Source organism: Cervus elaphus, chromosome 11 (genome assembly GCF_910594005.1).
Source record: "Cervus elaphus chromosome 11, mCerEla1.1, whole genome shotgun sequence".
NCBI lineage: Eukaryota > Metazoa > Chordata > Mammalia > Artiodactyla > Cervidae > Cervus > Cervus elaphus.
In genome coordinates, this window is record NC_057825.1 from 92,221,409 (window position 1) to 92,248,508 (window position 27,100).

Consider the following 27,100-nt stretch of genomic DNA (forward strand, 5'->3'; position numbering starts at 1 on the left):
CTGGCCTGTGTTTCCCCACCCCCATGTTGTGCTGGCTTCAGGCCCCCCATGCTCGTGGAAGCATCTGGAAGGTAGCCAAGGAGGTGCAGTGAGGCTGGCTGGTAGCTCTGCTGCCCCACTTGGACAGACAGCTGAGCCATTGGTCTCTCCTTTCTATTTCTAATTCTGTGAGTTTGGTGCTTTCTTCCTTCCCTCTTCCTCATCGTTCTTCTCTGTAAACTCTTCATGCCTGTGCTCAAGGCTGGCTCGGAGCCGCTGTAGCCCTACTTGTCACCCTCAGAGGGCTAGAGAAAGGCCGTGAATACCTTAAACTCTCTGTTTGGGGGCTGCTTCATTGAGGTCAGCATTGTCTGGTGGAACTTTCTGTGATAATGGAAATGTTCTCTGTAGAATACAGACAGCCACAGGAACCACTTGTAGTCACTGAGTATTTGAAATGTGGCTAGTACAGTGGAGGGGCTGAATTTTTTATTTAATTTTAATTAAAGTTAATTTATGCTGCAGTAGCCACACACGGCTTGTGGACTGAACACCTGAGATGATGGTCTCAAGGGACAGAACGTTGAGTCTGTGTACTTGGCTCGTGACGGGCGCTGGGCCCGGGGGCTGTGGGATTCCTAACACAGGCCCCGCCCGCCCCCCCCCCCCCCCGCCTCTGTTTACCTGTCTGGACCGCTGCAGGAAGGACCCACACTTGCTGCTTGTGCTCGCACACGCCTGCCATCCCCCACCTCTGACCGAGGTGCTCAGTAAGGGCAGGAGCCTGTTCTAGGTGTTCTGAGCGGCTCTGGGCTGGAGGCTGGCAGAGCAGGTGCTTGGTAGTCAGGGTGACCAGACTCTCAGGAGCGTCTCCTCTGGTGAGCTTCAGCATCTCCAACTTTAAATCAGACCCGGCCCCATACCCTTCCCAGAGGAGACACTGTTAAGATACCTGACGGCCCCTTACTTCTTACCTTGCCACCGGGAGCCCAGCAGAGGTTCTAGAATGGAGGTGGGTTTCCAGGGTGCAGAGTTTACCAGGCGGAGCTGCTCTGGGGGTGTGTGACTATTCTCATCTCCACAGGAAGAAGTGCTCCGGAAGAGTTTCCAGGACCTGGCCACCGAAGTTGCTCCCCTGTACAAGCGGCTGGCGCCCCAGGCCTATCAGAACCAGGTACTGGGTCTTGGGCTGTTCTCTGCCCACGTGACACCCCACCTCTGCCCAGCTCCCTGCTGTGTGGCAGTGGCAGAGTGGGCTTCTGATGGGAAAGCCCAGCCACTGCTTCAGCAGTGGTGTAGGTCTTTGTTAAGACCTCTTGTTTGCACCAGGCTCAGCACACCCTAGACTCTCCTCTATCGTTAGTCTTTATCTGTCTCCCCCTCATAATCCTCCACGTCCTCTGCTCTGGTTTCTACTGAGGAGGCTTGAGTTTCTCTCACCAGTCACCTCTGCACTCTGTAGTTGAGGCAAGGGGGACTTGAGATAACCCAGAAGAAAGTAACCCCTATAGGGGCTTCAGCCATAAAACCTCCCTCCTGCAGCCCAAGTACAAGACAGTTGTGTTCCTTAACCTCCCCCCTCCTTCCCTCCCTCTATGCCCCTGGCCTCCCCTCTGCCAAGTCAGGGCCACTCATCCCAGGTCACTTGAGCAGCTCTCCTTGGCAATCTCCACAGGTGACCAATGAGGAAATAGCGATTGATTGCCGTCTGGGGCTGAAGGAAGGGCGGCCCTTCTCGGGGGTCACGGCCTGCATGGACTTCTGTGCCCACGCCCACAAGGACCAGCATAACCTCTACAATGGGTGCACAGTGGTAAGAAAGCCTGTGAGCTGTCACAGCCCCACCTGTGAGATCATCCTGGGAGGGGGCACACACCTGCTCTCTGTGGATAGGTGGGCTCAAGGCTGGGAGAAACCCTGCCAGGCTGCCTGCTTCTGCCAACTTCTTTGGGAAATGCAGGGACAGAGCTGGTGTGGGTGGATGCTGCAGAATACAGCCTCTTGGGCACCCAGTGTGCCCCAGTTTAATCTAAAGTGTGGTTCCAGGTCTCTCTGAACACTTGGATTTAAGTCCAGACAGTCTCTTGATTCATTCACTGGGCAAATGTTTAGTGTGCCCCAGGTACTGCTCTAGATGCCGGGGGATAAAACGGACAGAGTGCTGCCCAAGTATGTGATATAATGTCCAGTAGCAATGAAGGCTGTGAGAAGATAGGGTAGGGTAAGGGATGAGATGACCACAGACGCTATTTTAGATGACGTGGAGGGAGCCTTGTCTGAGAAGGGGCACCTGAGCAGAGATGCAGAGGTAAGGGACTGAATGCATGGGGGTGGGGGTGGGGAGCTCCAGGACCAACACAGGCGAAGGCTCAGGGGAGTGAGATTAGGGGGGCAGGCAGGGGTGGGGTCGCGGGGGGCATGGGAGGCTGGCAGGGCTCTGGGTTGTGCTCTAAGTGTGATGGGAAGCCCTGGAGGGCTTTTCAGCTGGGAATGCTAAGATCTCACTTTTAAAGTCAGAAGCACTCTCTTGCTCCTGCAGATGGAGAATAAAATATGTTGCAGTAGGGGTGGGTGGGGAAGAACCAGAGCAAGCAGGCCAGGTAGAGGCTGGGACAGTTGTCCAGAGGTGACAGAGCTTGGGCAGGAGTGAGGTGGGGGTCGGGAGTAATTGGACAGGTTTGGGATGATTTTGAAGGCATAGCTGAGGGTATTTGCTCATGGCCTGGACTTGGGATGTATGAATTGCTTGAGCAACTAGGCAAGTGTTAGTGTTATTTACTGAGATGTATAATATCAGGAGAAGACCAGTTTGGGGGTGAAAATCAAGAATTCTGTTTTGACAGACACAGACTCACAGACTTAGAAAACAAACTTACGGTTGCTGGGGAGTAAGGATGGGAGAAAGGAATAGTTAGGGAGTTTGGGGTGGACAGGAACACACTGCTGTATTTAAAATTGATAACTAACAAGGACCTACCATATAGGAGAGGAAACTTTACTCAATGTTATGGCAGCCTGGATGGGAAGGGAGCTTGGGGGAGAATGGATACGTGTATATGTATGGCTGAGTCCTTTTGCTGTCCATCTGAAACTATCACAACATAGTTAATTGGCTGTACTCCAATATAAAATTTAAAAGTTTTTTTAAAAATTAAGAAAATTCTGTTTTGAGATGCCTGCTAGATGTCCAGGTGGAGATGTAGAGTAGGCTGGGGGAAAGGAGGGTCTGGAGAAATGAAGTTGAGACTGGAGAGCACTTAGTTCATATTTAGGGCCATGAGCCTGGATGCAGGTCCCAGAAGAGTGAGTACAAGATGGAGAAGGGAGGAGGTTTGGGCTTGGGTGGGGGCACCCTGGAAGGAGTGATGTGGCTCTCTTCTCTGCTTTTCACCTAGGTCCTAGGAGACAGGGCGCCCAGGGGGCTGTGGAAGAGGCAAGGGCACTGGCATGTTCAACTAAAAAGGAACTCCTGGAGTCAGTGTAGCTTCTGTCCCCATGGGATGAGTGACCCAACCCTAGGATTTCATTTCTCCATCTGGTCCTCCTTTCCCATGTTCAAGACCAAAAAGCACGATGAGGCAGGCTTCTGTCTACACTGCACCGTGAGGATTTTCTAGCTGAAATATAGAGAAGGAGTGGGCCCTTCAGGATTAGGAAAGGAGCAGGACAGACCTTTGGGAGATTAGAGCACAGTCAGGTTATTTGGATCCCAGAGCTTCCAGAATGAAGTGAAAAATAATTTTTTTTCCAAAATGAAGAATGGGTTTTTTCCTACCTGAACAATTATTTATTGTAAAAAAAAAATTTAATAACATGAGAAAGTATAAATTTAAAATTGCCTGAAGTCTCCTAGATAACCTGTGTTAGCATTGTGATGGCCATCCATTCAGATACCTGAATGTATGTGTGTGTATGCACAGCTGTATACATTTTACACATGTGTATGTGCTGTTCCGTGACCTTGCTTCTCTTAACTCAGGAGCATGTGGTAGATAGCTTTCTGGGTCGGTGGATATCAGTTTACTTCAGCGTGTTCTAAGGCTGTGTGTGTAGCTCTGTCACCATTTACTAACCAGTCCCCTGTGGACGGACAGTACTTTCAGACTCCTTTCCGTAAACCACAGGAGGGTGTCCTCAGCACAGCTTTGTGCAGTGGCCCCAGGATAAGGACACTTACAGCCTGGGAGTGCTAATTTGGCAGCTTACTGGGCAACAGTAGGGTTGGTCAGGAGGCAGAGAGGGGAGAGAATGGCCCACAGCTTTATTGTGGATTTCATAAAACAGAATGGGCACGGCAGGATACATAAACTGAGTAAGTTTAGGGTGGATAGTTTGAATAATTTCTTCAGGCTCTGGGCTTTAGAGGTGGTCTCTTTGGGGTGATTTAAGGCAGGGAGAGTATTTGGTGTGTGAGAGTTTGATAAAGGAGATGGTTGGGGTGGGGTAGGTTGGTTTATGTATCAAAGTTGCATTGGCAGGGGGTCATTTGCTGCCTATAGGAATTAGCTAGGCTTCCCAGGTGGCACTAGTGGTAAAGAACCCACCTGCCAGTGCAGGAGACATAAGAGACTCAGGCTGAATTCCTGGGTTGGGAAGATCCCCTGGAGGAGGGCATGGCAACCATCACCAGCATTCTTGCCTGGAGAATCCAATGGACAGAGGAGCCTGGCGGGCTACGTCCATAGCGTCGCAAAGAGCTGGACGCGACTGAAGCGACTGAGCGTGCAGTCTTAGGGAGAGTCAGTCCCTTCAAGATCAAGGCCCCAATTGTTAGAACATCAAGAATTCAGAAAATAAAATATAGTCAATACAAGAGTGAAAAGAGTCAATGAAAAAAAAAAAATCAGATGCCTTAGTAATCAGAGAAGCATATTCCAATGGCGAGATACATTTTGATAACAAGTGAAAAGTTTTGAATGAATGGCAAAAATGTCAACAAAAGTATAGGAAAATTGAAAATTCTGCCAGTGTGAATGAAGCACTGATGCTAAATCGTTTTGGAGCACAGTTTGGCAATATGTAGCAGTTCTTCCTCATAGTGTTTATCCTAGGGAATTAAGTATCTTAGAAAATTCAGTGAAAGAATAAAAGTATTACTTACCATAGGAAAGAATGAGAAACAGGTTTAAATAGTCATGAGGGATTAGTTAAATAGGTTAACACATTGATATAGTGGAATAATATAGTGTGGCTCTTAAATCATATTGGGGAAGAATATCTAACATGGAAGAAAATATATTGTGTAAGAAAAAGTTATTCTAAAACTGTATCCATAATATGGGCTTCCCTGGTGACTCAGTCAGTAAAGAATCCACCTGCAATGCAGGAGACCTGGGTTCGACCCTGGGTTGGGAAGATCCCCTGGAGGAGGGCATGGTAACCCACCCCAGTATTCTTGCCTGGAGAATCCCCATGGACAGAGGAACCTGGTGGGATACCGTCCATGGGGTCGCGAAGAGTTGGACACAACTGAGTGACTAAGCACACAGCACATACATAGTATAAATGATCCTATTTAATTATTAAAAAGTGAGCATGTCTATGACCAAGTATATATACGGGTTATTTCTAGTTGGTGGGATTATGGAGATAATTTTCATGTCCTTTGTATTGCTGTAAATTTTCTACCACCAACATGTACAGTTTTCAGTTTTAAGAACAAAAGGAGATGAGTGTTGAGGGCAAGGAGGATGATGGTGGAAGGTCCAAGGTCTGCATAATAACATGTCCTGGCAGTGATGACAGTCGGGGGCAGAGCACATCTCCCTGTCCTGACCTGGCCCCTTTCTGGCTGTTTGACCCAGAGCCAGTCATCTCATCCCGCCTCAGCCTGGTTAGGCAAAGTGAATGGATGTGTGTTGAAAACTGTCAAGCAAACTCTAAATGTTGGTGACCCCGTTCCTGTATAAACCAAGACAAGCGTGCTTTTTAGATGCTCTGAGAAGTGCTAACAGATGGCTGGGGTTGGGACTTTCTGTACGCAGGATGCTCAGCCCCTCCCTCCCAGTGCCGGGCTCCCCCAACCTCTGTCTCTGCTTGAGGCAGGTCTGCACCCTGACCAAGGAAGACAATCGCTGCGTGGGCAAGATCCCCGAGGACGAGCAGCTGCACGTGCTCCCCCTGTACAAGATGGCCAGCACGGACGAGTTTGGCAGTGAGGAGAACCAGAACGCCAAGGTGGGCAGCGGGGCCATCCAGGTGCTCACCGCCTTCCCCCGCGAGGTCCGGCGCCTGCCTGAGCCTGCCAAGTCCTGCCGCCAGCGGCAGCTTGAAGCCAGGAAGGCAGCAGCCGAGAAGAAGAAGGTTCAGAAGGAGAAGCTGAGCACTCCTGAGAAGATCAAGCAGGAGGCCCTGGAGCTGGCTGGCATCACCACTGACCCAGGTGTGTGGGGAGAGAGCGCCCAGCAGGGGAGGCACGGCGCCATCAGGTCGGGGGGCCCTTACCACCCCTCTTCCTGCCTTGAGATAGAATTCCAGACAGAAGAGTACTGGAATCTCTCAGTCATCTGAACCGTCAGTTTTGTCAGTTAGCGACAGAGGACACTAGACCCGATGGGAGGCACCTGGGAGCCAAGTGCACGGAGGTCCCCCGTCTTCCCGGCGGGCAGCTGGGCATCCCCCAGCTTGCCCGCTCCCCTTCCAGCGGGGCAGCAGGGTCTTCGGTGTGGGGCCGCCCTGGTCCCTGCCGCAGCTGGCACGGGGGCGCTTCAGTGAGGACAGGTGGGGGTCTGCTTGGGTTGGGGGGCTGAGGGCTCTGCCGGCCGCTCTCCCACGGCTTCCTCGGGGCCAGGCCAAGCTGAGCGGCGCCGGGAGCAAGCCCAGCCTCCCGCGTCTTGCCTGCCTGGCTGAGGAATCCTCTCAGGAGAAGAGGGAGCTTCTGTGGCGGTGGTTCCCTGTGCTCCTTCTCTGTCTCACCTCCTGTCTTCCTCAGGCCTTTCTCTGAAGGCTGGATTGTCCCAGCAAAGCCTGAAACCCTCCCTCAAGGTGGAGCCGCAGAACCCCTTCAGCTCCTTCAAGTACAGCGGCAACACGGTGGTGGAGAGCTACTCGGTGCTGGGCAGCTGCCGGCCCTCCGACCCCTACAGCGTGAACAGCGTGTACTCCTACCACTCCTACTATGCACAGCCCGGCCTGGCCTCCGTCAACGGCTTCCACTCCAAGTACGCGCTTCCGTCGTTCAGCTACTACGGCTTTCCAGCCAGTAACCCGGTCTTCCCCTCTCAGTTCCTGGGTGCTGGTGCCTGGGCGCACAGTGGCAGCAGCAGCAGTTTTGAGAAGAAGCCAGACCTCCACGCTCTGCACAACAGCCTGAGCCCAGCCTACGGTGGTGCTGAGTTTGCCGAGCTGCCTGGTCAGGCTGTTCCCACAGACACCCACCACCCCGCTTCTCACCACCAGCAGCCTGCTTATCCAGGCCCCAAGGAGTATCTGCTTCCGAAGGCCCCCCAGATCCACCCAGTGTCCAGGGACCCCTCTCCTTTTGCACAGAGCTCCAATTGCTACAACAGATCCATCAAGCAAGAGCCAGTAGATCCACTGGTCCACACTGAATCTGTATCCAGAGAGCCTAGCAAGATGGGCAAAACACCTTTGCCTGAGGCATCTCAGAACGGGGGCCCCAGTCATCTATGGGGACAGTACTCAGGAGGCCCAAGCATGTCCCCCAAAAGGACTAACGGCGTGGGTGGCAGCTGGGGTGTGTTCCCTCCTGTGGAGAGCCCCACCGTTATCCCTGATAAGCTCGGTTCTTTTGGGGGTGCCTGCCTGACCCCTTCCCACTTCTCTGATGGCCAGCATCAGTGGGGGTTGTTTCCTGGCGAGGGACAGCAGCCGGCCCCCCAGCCTGGAGGACGGCTGCGAGGCAAGCCGTGGAGCCCCTGCAAGTTTGGAAGCAACGCCTCGGCCTTGGCTGGGCCCGGCCTGACTGAGAAGCCCTGGGGGGTAGGGGCAGGGGATTTCAGCTCCGCCCTGAAAGGTGGGCCTGGATTCCAAGACAAGCTGTGGAGCCCCTTGAAAGGGGAGGAGGGGAGGATTCCAACCCCGGGGGTGAGCCAGCTGGACAAAGCCTGGCAGTCCTTCGGCATGCCCCTGGGCCCCAGTGAGAAGCTGTTTGGGGCCCTGAAGTCCGAGGAGAAGCTGTGGGATCCCTTCAGCCTGGAGGAGGGGACAGCAGAGGGGCCCCCTAACAAGGGGCCGGTGAAGGAGGAGAAGGGCAGCGGGGGCGGCACCGGTGGAGCGGAGGAGGAGGAGGAGCTGTGGTCGGACAGCGAACACAACTTCCTGGACGAAAACATCGGTGGCGTGGCCGTGGCCCCCGCTCACGGCTCCATCCTCATCGAGTGTGCCCGGCGGGAGCTGCACGCCACCACGCCCCTCAAGAAGCCCAACCGCTGCCACCCCACCCGCATCTCGCTGGTCTTCTACCAGCACAAGAACCTCAACCAGCCCAACCACGGGCTGGCGCTCTGGGAGGCCAAGATGAAGCAGCTGGCGGAGAGGGCGCGGGCACGACAGGAGGAGGCCGCCCGGCTGGGCCTGGGCCATCAGGAGGCCAAGCTCTATGGGAAGAAGCGCAAGTGGGGGGGCGCCGTGGTCCCCGAGTCCCAGCATAAGGAGAAGAAGGGGATGGTCCCCACCCGGCAGGCGCTGGCCATGCCCACGGACTCAGCGGTCACCGTGTCCTCCTATGCCTACACGAAGGTCACCGGCCCCTACAGCCGCTGGATCTAGGTGCCAGGGAGCCAGCGTACCTCAGCGTCGGGCCCGGCCCGAGCTGCCTCTGTGGTGCTTTCGCCCTCACACCTGGGGGCGGGTTGGGGGTGCAGAAGTCTTTTTATCTATATATACATATATAGATACGCATATATATGTATTTATGGTCCAAACCTCAGAACTGACCCGCCCCTCCCTTCCCCCCCCCACCCCCACTTCCCCAGCACTTTGAAGAAGAAACTACGGCTGTCGGGTGATTTTTTTCGTGATCTTAATATTTATATCTCCACATTGGTTTTTTCCCTCCCTTGTTCGGGGGGGCTTTTATTTTCTCTTGTTTTTAAAACTCTATCCTTGTATATCACAATAATGGAAAGAAAATTTATAGTGTCCTTTCACAAAGGAGTAGTTTTAAATTCCATTTAAAATGTGTATTTATTGGATTTTTTTTAAAGTGACAATTGTAATGGTAAAGGATCGGCAGGAAAGGCCAGAAGCACTCATTCCTGCCCAGGTGTGCTGGGCCCGGTGAGCCTGGCCCTCTTGGGAGATGACGAGGTTCTCTCAGCCATCGGCCCCTCATGAGCCAAGTGCAGGTCGTAGCCACCCACTGCATCCCCCTGACAGACACGCCTTCCCTTCAGGGGAGGGAGCCCTCAGGACAGCTTCTGTCCTCTTCAGTAGGATGGGAGAATCTGTAGAAAAACCCCTGGGGTCCCTTTTCCAGTCACCGGCTTGGAGTCGGGTATGGGGGGGCAGGCGCACCCCAGGCCAGGCACCCGAGATGCTGGCATAGATCTCCCCCGAAACCAGGTTGGAAGTAGATAGCTTCAAGCTTGCTAGTCTCCACACTGAATCCTCTCTGTCCGTTAGCTATCAAGTCACGTGGTACCGTGGTCCCCTCGGCAGCACCTCCGGACGGAGCTGGAATCGAGAGGTTCTCAGGAGCCTTTTCCCACCAAGCTGACTAGCCAATGAATACTGGCTGAAGGAATTTGTCTTAGTGGCAGGTTTTAAAAAAAAAAAAAAATGCCTCCAAAGTCGATGCTGATACCGAAAAGGGCTACTGTATCTTTAAGAACAAGAAGTCGAACCCAAGCTGTGAAAAGCCGAGCCTGGTGCTGTAGTGCTCTGCTGGGCCTCCTTGATCGGGGGCAGGCCGCCGGCGGGACTCCGCACAGCAGTGAGACGGCTGTAACGCATCTCCTTATCCCTGGATCTCACATTGGACAATGGTGCATGCCTCACACCTGAGCCCACCCCTCCATGCTACCATTTGAGGAGTGGGCCTACACTTAACAATTTTTAAATGCAAGAGTCAAACATTTTCAGCAGGTAGCTATGATTTTCCTCCCTAATTGGTGCCATTTCTCTATTTGGTCATTTTCTCCTTTCCTTCATTCCTCCCCTCTCCACCCACTTGAACATGCCCATTCTAAAATTCTGGTGCATTCGTTCAGTTCTTTGAAATGAGAATGTGGTGCTTAATTTTTTTGACACTTGTTGAGAGAGGTTGGGCCTGACAGGTAGGAAGCAACATTCGTCGACAGCACGTCAGACTTCTTGGAGTGTGTGTTTTTCCTGTGGTATTAGCAGAAATGATGTCCAGCTACCCATGTGGATGTATGTGGTGCGTGAGAGGCTTCATAAGGACACAGAGGGGAATATGGCCACACAGTGATTGACAGCCAAACCCTGAGATAAACATCAGATATTTATTGAGCAGTTTTATTCAGATGTGGGTCTTCATATGAGTTTAACAATCAGATGACGATGCTAAAGGCAAGTTCCTGAGCTTCCAGGTGCCTTGTGTAAGAGCTGAGAATCGACCCGCTGGGTGTTTACTGTAACTGTTCCAGCAGCACTGGCGGAGACTCGCTTGAGATGTCCTGAGCATTTATGTGGTCTGGTTTTAATTGTAAATAGTGAAAAAAAATTTTTAAGCACTTTTGCCTAGATTTAAACAGCAACTTGAAAAAAGTATGTTTTAACATGTAATTGTGGGAGAAATTGTAAATAGTAGCTGAATATTTAACGTGCTTTGTCTAGCCTTCACTTTTACCATATTCTGTAAAGTTGCATTTATTTTACAGGACAAAAATGAAATATTATTGCTTTTGAAATAAATACCCAAGAGCTTATCAGGATTTCGAATTATTCAGAACTCAGATTTATAGGAAAACCTCTGACCTTCAGTTTGACAAGCTAAAGGAAGCAGAGTCTTTAATGAGCATGCTGATTTTCTAGTTTTGAGGAAAAGTTGGGTCCTTTAAATGCTATTTTGCTTAACGCATCAGTACTTTTATGCAGGTCTCATTTGACTCCGTGCTTAGGTAGATGCGGGGGTGCCTTGAAAACTTCATTTTAAATTATCTTAAACAAGAAATACAATATTTTACAAAACATTTGGAGAATGTGACCGTCTGTATGACCCGGGAAAGCCCCAGGTTGGCTGTTGGTTTGGAAGGTCCCGCGTGTAACCCAGGTGATTCTGATACTTGGCATGTATGAATCTCCTTGATGTGTGTTCAATAGACTCTTCCCCTCATCACCCTTTGGTAGCAAAGCCATTAGATGAAAGGAGAAACCAATACAATCTAAAAGCATGTGATGTCTGTCCCCCCACAACCCAAACAGCCTTTGGTTCATAAATTCTAGATTAGCAAATAGGCTGCTGAGAAGTGAGTCAAGAGGCAGTCTCCATTGGATGTACCCATGCCCTCCAGAACGGTGTTTCAGAGATTAGGTGGTGCTGTTGCCATGCTCAAGCCCATGCTGATTTTTACACACTACATGTATAACCTACCTCAAATCTCAGTCATTAAATTAGCATGCTTTAGACGTATGTTTAAAAAGTAACTATGCACAGCTCTTTATCCCCTCCCCCTTGCTGCTGAAGGTTTCTTAAAGAGAAAAATCGAATTTTTATTTTTTACTGGCACTATCATTTTTTAAGTCCTAAAGATGATTAACAGACATTTTTATCATGAGAAGAAAAATAAAGCCATTGCAACTAAAGAACCTAACAGCATGACCAAGTTTTAGGAATAATAGTCTAGCAACAGAAATGATGGAGTCCTAGAGTCATCTCCCCCAGTGTGCCCTGTCCACAGATGCCATCCACGTGCAGTGCAGACAGTTGGTTCTACTTTTGTTTTCCCTGCCTTTTTTGCATGCAAGGAAAGTACTTGCAAAGTTTTGTGCTAAGAAGTTTTTAAAATAAAAAAATCGCTTTGCGGCAGGTTCTCGCAAAATAACTGGTGCTAGCTCAAGAAACCGTTATCTAACCATCAGAAATGTTGACTGAAGTGTTTCATGGCTTTTGAGGTTTCTTGTTTTCGTTGTTGTTTAGTGTGTTTTCTGGCAGGGCCTGGGTTTCCCACTCTGGCTTCGTGGGTACTGCCTCGCCGTCTCACTGAGATGACAGGTGCGCAGGGAAAGAGATCCTACCCGCCCCTCTTGGTCCTCTCACCAGCCTCTTTTGGAAACAGTAGTTTGCAGAGCAAGGGATTTAAAAGTGCTGAAGCAAGGAAGGAAGGAGCAGATCTTAATTGCTTTGTGCCCGACAGCAGTGGGTATGCGAGGACGGGTGACAGTGAGTAGATGGTAACCTGATTCCATTAAGAGAACCCAGCCAGGCTTCATGAAGTTGACCACCGCCAGACCTCACACCAGGGCAGTGCTGCGGAAATTAAAATGATAGCCCCGACGTGCCTCAACCAATCTCTTTCCTTTTGTTACTGAAGTGTGTTTTATGGACTAGGAAGCATTTTTATGAATTGAAATAGTCTAAATAAAATGGTGCTATGGTGTTTTAATGTGACTGTCCCTGATCCTGTCCTGCTGAGGTGCTATCAAGGTTCTGAAACCACAACCAACCAAAAACAAGGTGGGCTCCAGTCTCTTGGCTTCTTCCCCTGCCCCCTTTTGGTGCTGTCTCCTTAGACTTCTGTTTACGTGCTAGAACCTGCTCTGAGCAGTTTTTCTGTTTTGTTTTATTCCTCCCTTGCTGGCCAGACAGAAAGGCAAGTCTCGAAGGCAGCTAGCCCTCTTACTGGGGCGGGGAGTGGGCCTGCCTGGCTTGGAGGTGGCGGGCACGCTGGTTTCACATGTGTCCTCTTGGGTCTATCAAGAAAGGAAGCATGAAGAGGTTTTGGGGTTTTTTTTTTTTTTTTTTTTTTTTGGAGGAAGGGGAGTCAGGTAACCCTGCGTCTTCTAACGCAGGCATTCTCATAGCCGACAGACGTTTTCTCCTGCTGTCCAGGGTGCTGACTAGATGTCTCTGAGAGTTCCAAAGGTGCTCTGCAGGCCAGGGTGGGCGGATGGGCCTCCTCCCCTCCCCAGCACTGGCCAGGACCGTGGTGGGCAGGGGGCTCATTCCTTTGCTCCTCACAGCCTTTGCCCCAGCATCCAGCATTGCTTCTGCCTCTCATTGGTATCCCCTTGTGTTCAAACTAAAGGAAGGAGCTTTGCTCACTTGGTGCCACTGAGGCTGTTTTTAGTTGGTGCTATTCTAAATTTCTTCTTGGGTCCACAAAAGTTGATATTTTAAAAATTCAACAGGAAGCTCCATTTTGTGTCATCCACTGTCACAATAATTTTTTTTAAATACCTCAAAAACAGGACATCATGACAACTTTGGTAAAGTAGATTCCAGGAGGCTCTGATATGTACGGGTTGTCCATTTGATGACCTACTTGACCTTGAATAATCTGGGGTCATTTTATTTTTCATTCTTCAGTTAAAATGGCAGAATGCTTAAAGGAAGGACTGTGGTTGACTTTTGTTTCCTTTTAAGTTTTGCTTTTGAATAAAATGTGAATTTCCTATGCCCATCTCATTGAGCTTTTTCAGTCATTGTTGCTGTCATTTGAAATGACTCCCTCACAACCTATTTTTATTAACCAGCTGCATCTGCTGTAGTACATGGCCAACTTCAACATACCCTGGACCAACCTGAATATTTTTTGAGGTGCATACGCCCAGCATAGGTTATACAGTCCCGCACGCACTCACACGCACAGGGAGAGTTTTTCCACGGGCGAGGCCCCGTCTTGGCACTCCCAGCCCTTCCTTCCGCAGAGCTGCCAACAAGAGAAAAGCAATAGGCTTCTTCCCTGAGCAGAGATTGCAGCACAGAAATGCAAGGTCTACCGTCGCTTTTGCCTAAGAATCGGTGAGAATCGGCCGACTTCCCCGTTTGCTTCTCTTCTGATATCAGGGATGCTTTTTGTAGTGGTATCGTTTGCTCTCTTTTCTCACTTTGACTACCTGTCATTCAGGGATAACTCATCATTTATCACATGAGGATTTTAAAAATTCTATTTGGCTCATATGAATATCCAAATTTTCTTGGTTCCAGTACTTTTTTTTTTTCTTTTGAGGGGAAAAAAGGAGGAGAAAAACAGGAGTGATGTAATTTCTTTTTCATCTATTCTAATTAAAGAAACAAGGGCAGGTCATATTGTGGCATATTAATGCATTAGACTTAATCTAGAACCCCTGTAGCTTTTTGATGTGTTTTATTTCTTCTCTCTTTGAATTCCTGTTTGGTTACTTGGCTTCCAATGGAGGTGAACTTAACAACCATACTTGAATATTCCGTCTTGACTTTGTAACTGTGGCTACTTGAAATGAAGTTTATCTGGGGTTGATGGATGAATGGTAGATTTTTGCAATGTCTCAAGGCAATAGGATGTGTATTATTAAACTGTAGATATTCTTAGTACAGTAAATTTATGCTGATAATTTTATTTTGTATAATTTTTACTTTTTTGTTAATATTTTTTCCTCCCACTTTATTGGTTTGCCTCCTGAGCTACCCTCCTTGCCCTCCCTTCTCCCCCAGTGTTTCAGCAGATTTAATTTAGGGTGCCTAGAAATTGCAAGTATGTATCCTTTTTTGATTTGTATTTTATTATAATTTACACAAACAACTGGGTTTGTGAACTGTATTACTCCTGGTATCTTTAAAATATTGTGGGTGTTTTAATAAATTTTATATTTATTTTTTGCACTCAAATTCTGTGTGGCTTCTTTTTCCCCACCTTGAATTGGGCCCAGATTGTGGTATTTAAGGTTCCCTATAATCCCACTCTGGTCCAACTCTCAGATCCATACATAACTACTGGAAAAGCCACAGCTTGAAATCCCACTACAAGTCACGTATTATTGATCACAAACATTTTCGGAGTACTTAAATACAACCATGTGCGTGTACAACTTTTTTAATGGAATAGAACAATAATTCTATCCTCTCCATGGATCATAGCCTTATAGTAAAGAGACTTGGGTAACTCAGTGAAGCTATGAACCATGACTTGCAGGGCCACCCAAGACGGACAGGTCACAGTGACAAGTTCTGACAAACGTGGTCCACTGGAGAAGGGAATGGCAACCCACTCCAGTATTCTTGCCTGGAGAACCCCATGTGCAGTATGAAAAGGCAGAAAGATATGACACCAGAAGATGAGCCCCCCAGGTCAGTAGGTGTCCAGTATGCTACTGGGGAAGAGCAGAGGGCAGTTGCTAATAGCTCCAGAAAGAAGGACGTGGCTGGGCCAAAGCAGGAACGACACTCAGTTGTGGAAGTGTCTGGTGGTGAAAGGAAAGTCCAGTGTCGTAAAGAACAATACTGCAAAACAACCTGGAATGTTAGGTCCACGAATCAAGGTAAATTGGCTGTGGTCAAGCAGATGGCAAGAGTGAACATCAACATCTTAGGAGTCAGTGAACTAAAATGGATGAGAACGGGAGAATTTAATTCATATGACCACTGTATCTACTACTGTAGGAAAAATTCCTTAGGAGAAATGGAGTAGCACTCACAGTCAACAAGAGAGTCCAAAATGCAGTACTTGTGCAATCTCAAAAATGACAGAATGATCTTGGTTCATTTCCAAGGCAAATCATTCAACATCACAGTAATCCAAGTCTATGCTACAACCACTGATGCTGAAGAAGCTGAGGTTGACCGATTCTATGAAAACCTACAAGACCTTCTAGAATTAACACCAAAAAAAGATGTCCTTTTCATTATAGGGGATGGGAGTGCAAAAGTAAGAAATCAAGAGATACCTGAAATAACAGGTAAGTTTGGTCTTGGAGTACAAAATGAAGAAGGGCAAAGGCTAACAGAGTTTTGTCAAGAAAGTATGCTGGTCATAGCAAACACCCTTTTCCAACAACCCAAGGGAAAGCTCCACACATGGACATCACCAGATGGTCGATACCAAAATCGGATTATGTTCTTTGCAGCCAAAGATGGAGAAGCTCTATATAGTCAGTAAAAACGAGGCTTGGAGCTAAGTGTGGCTCAGATCATGAGCTCCTTGTTGCAAAATTTAGGCTTAAAGTGAAGAAAGGAAGCAAAATCACCAGGCCATTCAGGTGTGACCTAAATCAAACCCCTTATGATTATACAGTGGAAGTGACAGATAGATTCAAGGGATTAGATCTGACAGAGTGCCTAAAGAACTATGGACAGAGTTCATAGTTCTTGTACAGGAGACGGTGACCAAAACCATCTCCAAGAAAAAGAAATGTAAAAAGACTAAGTGGTTGTCTCAGGAGGCTTTATGAACAGCTGAGGAAAGAAGAGAAGTGAAAAGCCAGGGAGAAAGGATAAGATATAGCCAAGAGAATGCAGAGTTCCAGAGGATAGCAAGGAGAGATAAGGCCTTCCCTGGTGAACAGTGCAACGAAACAGAGGAAAACAATAGGAAAAACTAGAGATCTCTTCAAAAAAATTGGAGGTGTTAAGGGAACATTTCATGTGAGGATGGGCATTATAAAAGACAGAAATGGTAGGATCTAACAGAAACAGAAGAGATTAAGAAGAGGTGGCAAGAATACACAGAACTTTACAGGAAAGGTCTTAATGATTCGGATATCCGTGATGGTGTGGTGACTCACCTACAGCCAGACATCCTAGAATGTGAAATCAAGTGGGCCTGGGGAAGGATTACTATGAACAAAGCTAGTGGAGGTGATGGAATTCCAGCTGAGCTATTTAAAATCCTAAAAGATGATGCTGTGAAAGTGCTGCACTCAATACGCCAGCAAATTTGGAAAACACAGCAGTGGCCACGGGACTAGAAAAGGTTAGTTTTCATTCCAATCCCAAGGAAGAGTAATGTCAAAGAATGTCCAAACTACCATAAAATTTATTTCATTTCGCATGCTAGCAAGGTTATACTCAAAATCCTTCAAAATCCTAGGCTTCAGCAGTAGTTGAACCAAGAACTTCCAGATGTACAAACTGAGTTTGGAAATGTCAGAGGAACCAGAGATCAAATTGCTAACATTTGTTGGATTATGAAGAAAGCAAGGAAGTTCCAGAAAAACATCTTCTTCATTGACTAAACTAAAGCCTTTGACTGGATCACTACAAACTGTGGAAAATTCTTAAAAGATGGGAAACAAGATCATCTTACTTGTTTCCTGAGAAACCTGTATGCAGGTAAGAAGCAACAGTTAGAACTGGACATGGAACAATGGACTGGTTCCAAACTGGGAAAGGAGTACATCAAGGCTGTATTTTGTCACCCTGCTTATTTAATTTATATGCAGAGTACATCATTCAAAATGCTGGGTTGGATGAATCACAGTTTGAATCAATATTGCTGGGAGAAATATAAACAGCTTCAGATGTGCAGATAATACCACTACAATGGCAGAAGGTGAGAAGTGAATAAACAGCCTCTTGATGAGGGCAAAAGAGAATGAAAAAACTGGCTTGGAACTCAACATTCAAAAAACCAAGATCTTAGCATCTAGTCCCATTGCTTCATGGCAAATAGATGGGGAAGCAATGGAAACAGTGATAGACTATTTTCTTGGGCTCCAAAATCACTGCAGACAGTGATTGCAGCTGAAATTAAGATGCTTGCTCCTTGGAAGAAAAGCTATAATGAACCTAGACAGCATGTTAAAAAGCAGAGACATCACTTTGCTGACAAAGGTCTGTATAGTTAAAGCTATGGAATTTCCAGTAGTCATGTACAAATGTGAGAGTTGGACCATAAAGAAGGCTGAGTACTGAAGAATTGATGCTTTGGAATGGTGGTTCTGCAGAAGACTCTTAAGAGTCCCTTAGACAGCAAGGAGACTAAACCAGTCAATCCTAAAGGAAATCAACCCTCAATGTTCATTGGAAGGACTGTTGCTGAAGCTAAAACTCCAATACTTAGGCCACCTGATGGGAAGAGCCGACTCATTGGTAAAGACCCTCATGCTGGGAAAGATTGAAGGCTAAAGGAGAAGGAGGTGGCAGAGAATGAGATGGTTAGATAGCATCCCTGACTCAATGGACATGAATTTGAGCAAACTCTGGGAGATAGTGGAGGGCAGAGGAGCCTGGCATGCTACAGTCCATGAGGTTGCAAAGAGTTGGACTAGACTTGGCAACTGAACTAAAACAATTATATTGTAATCTTTTTTCACTTAACACATTTTCAAGTATCAGTAATACAGAACTATAGTTGACCCTGAGCAACTCCAGGGTTAGGGGCACCAACCCTCTGCACAATTAAAGATCTGCAGATTATTTACTAGTCCACCCTTGTATCTGCAGTTCCCCAGTATCTGAGGTTCCACATCTACCAACTCAATAAACTTGGATCCTATAGGACCGTAGTATTTACTATTGAAAAAAATCTGCATATAAGGGGATCCATGCAGTTCAAACCCATGCTTTTCAAGTCTTAAAGAGTTGCTTAGTAACAGCATAGTGTAGATTTACTCATCCACATATATCATTGGACTCTAAGATTCAAACTTGTTGCAATTATACATTGAACTAATCTAAATCTGCCTTCATCTAATTTCCACCAAATTTCTTTCTACTCTAAGAAGCATCTCAATTAATCTCTCAAAACCACCTGACTTCATCCTTAATTCCCTGAACCTTCTTCTGACATAGCTCCAGACCCTATCCTACCCCCAACCATACCCCTGTTGGCAACTAGAGCATCTTTCATTACAGTGACTTCTCTAGAAATGGACACTGCTCCAGATGGGATCTGGCTGGTCTAAACCAAGCACAGAGACACCACAGAGTCCTGCCATCTGGACACACCATTTTTATTAACACACACCGAAGTTTATTAGCTTTGTAAGCAGCTGAGTCATTCTGAGGGCTATGTGACTCAGCAGAAAGAACATGGATCCCTCACTTCCCCACTGTGTGACATGAGATGAGCTGTTTCATCTCCCTGTGTCATTTTCTTGGTCTATAAAGCAGCTAATATCACCACGTAAGATTGAGATGAGCTTCGAAAAACAATACTACAGAAGTAAAAGTACCAGGCATTTGAGATGTGGCTGGTATAGAAGCTATCATTATCTCTCTGCGCATCTACAAAGCTTTAAGTCACTAAAGAGTCCAAGACTTAGTTGTGGACCATGGAGTGACTTCTTGTGTGAAATGCTGCCAAGACAGGCTCCCCAGCTCCATCCTTAGTGCAATTCATTTTGTGTTTTACACATGGCACTCAAAGCTTACCCATCCTGGATGGACTGTTTAACCCATCCTCCCTGCCAGTGTTAAGTCTTAATTTTGTCAATATTGTTTAACCCTACAAAGCTGTGCAAGCTTGCTCAACAACTTTATCATAAGATCTGCTGATGCTCTTGTAGACTTCTTAACCTAAAAGAGCTGTTAGTCATTTTATGTCTCCCAGTGTACTCTGAAACAATAGGCACTCATTGTCCTGTAAGAAGAAATGAATGAATACCCTTAGTGAGCAGGGGGATCAGCTGAAATACATTCAACACATGGACCTCAGCACACATTCTTGTCAGACACAAGGACACCACAGAAGATACAAGAGGACCACACTTAGAAGACACTATAGCAGATATAATCAAAGCTTCATCAAAATCTAGATCCTTCCAATGCCATCCTGACTCCCACCTGCAGAAGCCTTGGCAGATACTTGCTCTCCTCCTCTACCAAGAAGCCCAAACCCAGGCCAATTCCCCTTCCCTCCCCTTCAAACATCATCCTCTATTTTGTCTTTTTTCCTCACACGCATTGATTCCTACTCCTTGGGACTAGTCCCCTCCCCCTGCCCCGACATTTTCTCTGGGTTTACATCCTTTCCTCTGCCTCTGGGACATGCCTCATCAACTATCCTCTTTCCTCAGCTCCTCCCTCACCGTGATCTCAGGACCATCAGCCTGATCCTGCTCTGCCTTGATGTAACCGCTTTTCTCCCTACTTCCTAACACCACCACGTTTCTGCAGGTATAGACAACCTCCTGGTTTCAACATCCACACTACTCACTCACTGTATCCTTGGCCCTCCAGAAAGAGCTGTCTTCCAGGCCCATGATTCTGTCTTCACTGATCTCTCAAAACCCTCTACTCCTGGAATGTGTTAATACCACCGGTGACATCCCATTATCCAAGGAGCCTAAAGCCCCCCACTCTTCTCATGGCCCTTCATGTCCTTTAAACATAGATGCCCCCGCCAAGAGAACAGGTTCAAGCCTCGCTTTGACTCTAGTCTTTCCCTCAGAGGCCTTATTCAACCACCAGGCCTAATCTATGACCCTAATGCCAAAGCTGTATCTAGTAGCTCTGGATGACTGTTTGGCAGGGCCAAAGTTTTAACACATCTGAAACTGACCTCTTGGTATTTCCCTGGTGGTCCACTGGTGAAGAGTCCACCTTCCAATGCAGGGACACAGGTTCAATCCCTGGTAGGGGAACTAAGATCCCGCATGCCACAGTGCCACAGGGCAACTGAGCCTGTGTGTGGCCACTAAAGAAAGCCCGTGTGCCACAATGAAGACCCAAGGCAGCCAAATGTTTATTTATTTATTTATTTATTTTTCAAATGTTTTTTTAATTGCTAAGAATAATAATAAAATTAACTTCTCAAGTCTCTGTCATATTTTCCTCTGGCTGTTGATGGCAGTGTCATTCTACTGGTCGCATCCTGACACCTGCCAAGGTTGGATTTTACCTCCTCAGTGTCCTCAATCCTGCCTCCCCTTTCCATGATTATTAGTAGTCCACACTGTACAGTTTCCCAGGCTGCACACTGATGTAGACTAACATGTGCGCCTTGGTCATTGGCATAAACTCCCCACGGCCAGGAGAGGACCACAGCAGGGCCTTCTAAAGCCAGGGGCCCAGGCAGAGGCCTCTCACATTTTGGCCTAAAAAATGAGAACTTTCAGGAAGATTAAGTGACTTTCACAAGACCATCAGCTGAGAAGTAGCAGAACCCAGGCTCAAACCAGGTGTGTCTGATACAAAAGCCTCTGCCCTGTGCAAATATACCCCTGCTTCTCCTGTACCTTAAGAGACATGTATCCAAGGGATACATATTGTTCTTGCTGGCGGGAAATCTACCCACAGCTGAGCTTAAGGCATGGCTGGCAGCCTGAGGGTCTATGAGCACAAGAGACATAGGACAAGATGACTCTGCAGGAAGACGAGCTTTTCAACAGGTATCACTATGTGAAAGTCTGCATTCTAGCCCCCATTTTATTTTTCTGCTCACCTCACTGAAAACAATCTCCTTATCCAGATAATCTTCCTTAAACCAAAAAGATGATACTATTTCCCAATAACACTCCTCAATGCTCTCCACTTGGCATAGCTCTCAGGGTAAGGTGCAACACCCTAACTCTGTCAGAAGGCCCTGCAGGACCTGGCCCCAGCTCACTCTTTGTCTGACGATCTCCTAGTGGCCCCCCTCACTCCAGCCAAGTGGCTTCTCACACATGAAGGTGCTTTCAGGCTAATGGTAGTGCAAATAACACCACCATGAACTCACTCCTTTCAAAATCCATTAAAATATGTACATAAACTATGAAACTACTCCAAATAAATTATCAATAAGAACAAAAAGATCAACAAGGTTTTACTCAAGAAAGTGAATAAAATCGAGTTATCTGAAACCAGAGATAAACTTTAACTGCACAGTCGTGTCTGACTCTTTGTGACCCTCTGGACTATACAGTCCATGGAATTCTCTAGGCCAGAATACTGGATTGGGTTGCCATTTCCTTCTCTAGGGGATCTTCCCAACCCAGGGATTGAATCCAGGTCTCCCACATTGTAGGCAGATTCTTTACCAGGTGAGCCACCATGCACCAGCAATTCTAAAGAATATCATTCAGTTCAGTTCAGTCGCTCAGTTCTGTCCGACTCTTTGCAACCCCATGAACCTCAGCATGCCAGGCCTCCCTGTCCATCACCAACTCCTGGAGTTTACCCAAACTCATGTCCATCGAGTCAGTGATGCCATCCAACCAACTGTCCTCTGTCATCCCCTTCTCCTCCTGCCCTCAATCTTTCCCACCATCAGGGTCTTTTCAAATGAGTCAGTTCTTCCCATCAGGTGGCCAAAGTACTGGAGTTTCAGCTTCAACATCAGTCCTTCCAATGAACACTCAGGACTGATGTCCTTCAGGGTGGACTGGCTGGATCTCCTTGCAGTACAAGGAACTCTCAAAAGTCTTCTCCAACACCACAGTTCAAAAGCATCAATTCTTCGGCGCTGAGCTTTCTTTATAGTCCAACTCTGACATCCATACATGACTACTGGAAAAACCATAGCCTTGACTAGATGGACCTTTGTTGACAAAATAATGTCTCTGCTTTTTAATATGCTGTTTAGGTTGCTCATAACTTTTCTTCCAAGGAGTAAGAGTCTTTTAATTTCATGGCTGCAATCACCATCTGCAGTGATTTTGGAGTCCCCCAAATAAAGTCTGCCACTGTTTCCACTGTTTCCCCATCTATTTGCCGTGAAGTGAAGGGACCAGATGCCATGATCTTAGTTTTCTGAATATTGAACTTTAAGCCAACTTTTTCACTCTCCTGTTGCACCCTCTTCAAGAGGCTTTTTAGTTCTTCTTCACTTTCTGCCATAAGGGTGGTGTCATCTGCATATCTGAGGTTATTGATATTTCTCTTGATTCCAACTTGTGATTCATGCAGCCTAGCATATCTCATGATGTACTCTGCATTTAAGTTAAATAAGCAGGGTGACAATATGCAGCCTTGAGGTACTCCTTTTCCTATTTGGAACCAATCTGTTGTTCCATGTCCAGTTCTAACTGTTGCTTCTTGACCTGCATACAGATTTCTCAAGAGGCAGGTCAGGTGGTTGGGTATTCCCATCTCTTTGAGAATTTCCCACAGTTTGTCATGATCCACACAGTCAAAGGCTTTGGCATAGTCAATAAAGCAGAAATACATGTTCTTCTGGAACTCTCTTGCTTTTTCAATGATCCCATGGATGTTGGCAATTTAATCTCTGGTTCCTCTGCCTTTTCTAAAACCAGCTTGAACATCTGGAACTTCATGGTTCACGTATTGCTGAAGCCTGGCTTGGAGAATTTTGAACATTACTTCACTAGCGTGTGAGATGAGTGCAATCGTGTGGTCGTTTGAGCATTCTTTGGGATTGCCTTTCTTTGGGATTGGAATGAAAGCTGACCTTTTCCAGTCCTGTGGCCACTGCTGAGTTTTCCAAATTTGCTGGCATATTGAGTACAGCCCTTTCACAGCATCATCTTTCAGGATTTGAAATAGCTCAACTGGAATTCTATCACCTCCACTAGCTTTGTTCGTAGTGATGCTTCTCAAGGCCCACTTGATTTCACATTCCAGGATGTCTGGCTCTAGGTGAGTGATCACACCATCGTGATAATGTGGGTTGTGAAGATCTTTTTTGTACGGTTTCTGTGTATTCTTGTCACCTCTTCTTAAAATCTTCTGCTTCTGTTAGGTCCATACCATTTCTCTCCTTTACTGAGCCCCTCTTTGCATGAAATGTTCCCTTGGTATCTCTAATTTTCTTGAAGCAATCTCTAGTGTTTCCCATTCTATTATTTTCCTCTATTTCTTTGCACTGATCACTGAGGAAGCCTCCCTTATCTCTCCTTGCTATTCTTTGGAACTCTGCATTCAAATGGGTATATCTTTCCCTTTCTCCTTTGTTTTTCATTTCTCTTCTTTTCACAGCTATTTGTAAGCCCTCCTCAGATAGCCATTTTGCTTTTTTGCATTTATTTTTCTTGGGGATGGTCTTGATCCCTGTCTCCTGTCCAATGTCATGAACCTCCATCCACAGTTCATCAGGCACTCTGTTTATCAGATCTAATCCCTTAAATCTATTTCCCACTTCCACTGTATAATCGTAAGGGATTTGATTTAGGTCATACCTGAAAGGTCTACTGGTAAGACAATAAATGGGGTAATATTATGGTATAAACAAGGAAAAATGAATTAGCATTTTGTTTTTAAATTAATAAATTTTATTCATAGTGTGGTTTTTTTTTGTTCAGTTGTTAAGTGTGTCCAACTCTTTGCAGCCCCATGGACTGCAGCACACCTGGCTTCTCTGTCCTTCACCAACTCCTGGAGTCTACTCAAACTCACGTCCATTGAGTCAGTGATGCCATCCAACCATCTCATCCTCTGTCATCCCCTTCTCCTCCTGCCCTCAGTCTTTCGCAGCATCAGGGTCTTTTCCAATGAGTCAGCTCTTCACATCATGTGGCCAAAGTATTGAAGCTTCAGCATCAGTCCTTCCAATGAATAATCAAAGTTGATTTACTTTAGGATTGACTAGTTTGATCTCCTTGCTGTTCAAGAGACTCTCAAGAGTCTTCTCCAGCACCACAATTCAGAAACATCAATTCTTCAGTACTCATCCTTCTTTATGTTCCAGCTCTCTCATCCGTACATAACTACTGGAAAAACCATAGCTTTCACTATACAGACCTTTGTTGGCAAAGTGATGGCTCTGCTTTTTAATATGCCGTTTAGCTTTTCCTTCCAAGGAGCAAGTGTCTTTTAACTTCATGACTGCAATCGCCATCCGCAGTGATTTTTGAGCCTAAGAAAATAAAGTCTATCACTGTTTCCATTCTCTCCTCATCTATTTGCCATGAAGTGATGGGACTGGATGCTATGATCTTAGTTTTTTTGAATGTTAGAGTCAAGCCAACTTCTTCACTCTCCTCTTTCACCGTCATCAAGAGGCTCTTTAGTTTCTCTTCACTCTCTGCCATTAAATAGTATCATCTGCATATCTGATGTTGTTGATATTTCTCCTGGCAATCTTGATTCCAGCTTGTGCTTCATCCAGCCCAGCATTTCCCATGATGCACTCTGCATATAAGTTAAATAAGCAGGGTGACAATGTACCTCCTTGATGTACTTCTTTCCCGATTTGGAACCAGTCCGTTGTTCCATGTCTGGTTCTAACTGTTGCTTCTTGACCCACAAACAGGTTTCTTAGGAGATATATAAGATGGTCTGACATTCCCATCTCTTGAAGAATTTTCCACAGTTTGTTGTGATCCACACAGGCAAAGGCTTTAGCATTTTAGAGCAGTTTTAGGTTTATAGAAAAACTGAGTACTAAGTAGAGAGTTCCCATATACTCACCTCATCCCCTCCTACTTTCCCTACTGTTAGCAGTTTGCATTAGTGTGGTACATTTGTTATGACAGATGAGTCAATATTAATATAAAAGTATGACCCAAAGTCTACAGTTTACATCGGGCATCACTCTTTGTCCTGTACACTCAAAGCACTTTAACAAATGTGTGCACCATCGCGGCATCCTCCAGAATAGATCACTGCCCTAAAACCCCTCTCTGTGCCACCTGTTCATCCTTACTTCCCCTCCACCCCTGCCAGTCCCTTACCTTTTCCCACTGGTGCCCCCACAGTTCTGCTTTCCCAGAATGCCGTATAGCGGGAACCCCCACAACTGCAGCCTTTTCAGTTTGGCTTCTTTCACTTACAATGTGCATCTGAGGTTCCTCATGTGTTTTCGTGGCTAGATAGTTCATTTCTTTTTATTACTGGAATCAACACATTTTCATTGCATGAACGTGTATTTTGCAAAAGGGAGGGGAGAGAGTGGTTTCTGCAGGCGTGAAGGGTTTGGTGTGGACAGAACGCCAGGGCTGGGGAAGCTCGGGACACGGAGGAGCAGAGCCAGGCGTGGGGCAGGGGCGGCCCGCAAGGAGAGGCGGTGTGGGGTCTGTGTGCAGACGGCGAGCTCCTGGTGGCTGGGGAGCCCTAAGAAGCACTGCCCAGAGACTTCAAGTCGGAGGCGGCCTGGGGTCCCCAGGCGGGGTCTCTGTTTTGAGCGAGCACTTGGGGAGGTCTTCCACGAGAAGCCCACCTTGTTGGTCTAAGTTCTAACAATTATAGTTACTCTTTAACAATAAAGCACCTTCAGACTTGCACATTTTAAAATTACTTACTCTCCCATCCTTTTGTAGTTCATGAGCATGATGATTGGGTGTTCACGCTGCTGCGTGACATGTGCCTCCTTCCAAACCTTGTTACGACATCGGCACATTACCTGTCTGACATAAAAAAATAAAATAAAATAAAATAAAATAAAAATAAATAAAATTACTTACTCTTTAATAAACATTACACTCTGCATGCAAATTAGTACCAAATCAGCCCCTAACACACAGGCTCAGCAGCATGCTTTTATTTTTTTTTTAATTATTATTTGAGCTACAGTGGTTTTTCCCCTTGGCTTCTGTTTACTTAGCAGTTTAAAAATTTTTTTCTTTATTATTTTATCTTTTCTATTGCTACTTAGCAATTTTTAAGACCTTTTTATTTTTACCATAAAATGTACATCAAATAAAGTTAACAGTTTTAACTGTTTACACATGTATATTTCAGTGGCATTAATTACCTTCATATTGTAGTTCAATCTCCACCATCCACCCCCAGAACTTTTTCATCATCCCAAACAAAAACTCCATGCCCACTAAACAGTAACTCCTCATCTGCCTCCCTCCTACCTCCTAGCAACCACCTTTCTATTTTCCCCCTCGATGAATTTGACTACTTAGGTTTCTCTTACCGGTGGAATTATACAATAGTTGTCCTGCTGTTTCTGGCTTGATTCACTTTATATTAATGTCTTAGAGATACATCCATGGAATAGAATGTGTCCAAATTTCACTCCTTTTTAAGGCCAAATAATATTCTATGGTATGTAGAGTCAGACGTGACTTACCGACTGAACAACAAATATGCATACCACGTTTCATTAGCCATATACTCTTGTGAATTCTGCATCTTTGGCTCTGGCTTTGAGCTCCTTCATGCTGCTAACTACCCCCTCCCACCATACCCCTCTTTAAATTGTACATTTGAAATAAAATCCTAACAATAAAATGTAAGGATGAAGAAATAGACATATTTCAATCCTGTCATTCTGTGTGGCCACTTTGAAATGCCTTGGATGTTAGAACTTTTCAGTTGAAGACAAATTAAACCCACTAGAATCAGTCCTGAAAAAAATAGATAAAGATATAATGGGAATTTCTGGAATTCATTGTGAAAAGACACTTTCATGAATCTCTGCCAAACTTAGTCATTTATTTGTTCTCTTCC

At 46.3% G+C, this 27,100-nt stretch overlaps 1 protein-coding gene and 1 non-coding gene across 5 annotated transcripts in view; both read left to right on the forward strand.

The window, feature by feature from the left end:
* TET3 (tet methylcytosine dioxygenase 3) overlaps positions 1-11,577 on the forward strand; it is a 108,376-nt gene extending 96,799 nt beyond the window's left edge. For all 4 annotated transcript variants that reach the window (XM_043918411.1, XM_043918410.1, XM_043918409.1 and 1 more), the window contains 4 exons: positions 1,064-1,153; positions 1,655-1,792; positions 6,025-6,361; positions 6,911-11,577. In XM_043918411.1, coding sequence (XP_043774346.1) covers positions 1,064-1,153; positions 1,655-1,792; positions 6,025-6,361; positions 6,911-8,709 — 2,364 coding nt within the window. In that variant the 3' untranslated portion in view covers positions 8,710-11,577. The remainder of the gene's footprint in view (positions 1-1,063; positions 1,154-1,654; positions 1,793-6,024; positions 6,362-6,910) is intronic.
* Positions 11,578-25,947: 14,370 nt separating this feature from the next.
* On the forward strand, positions 25,948-26,052 carry LOC122704190. Its single transcript, XR_006343802.1, has one exon. It is a non-coding gene; the product is annotated as a small nucleolar RNA U13 (small nucleolar RNA).
* Positions 26,053-27,100: the final 1,048 nt, after the last annotated feature.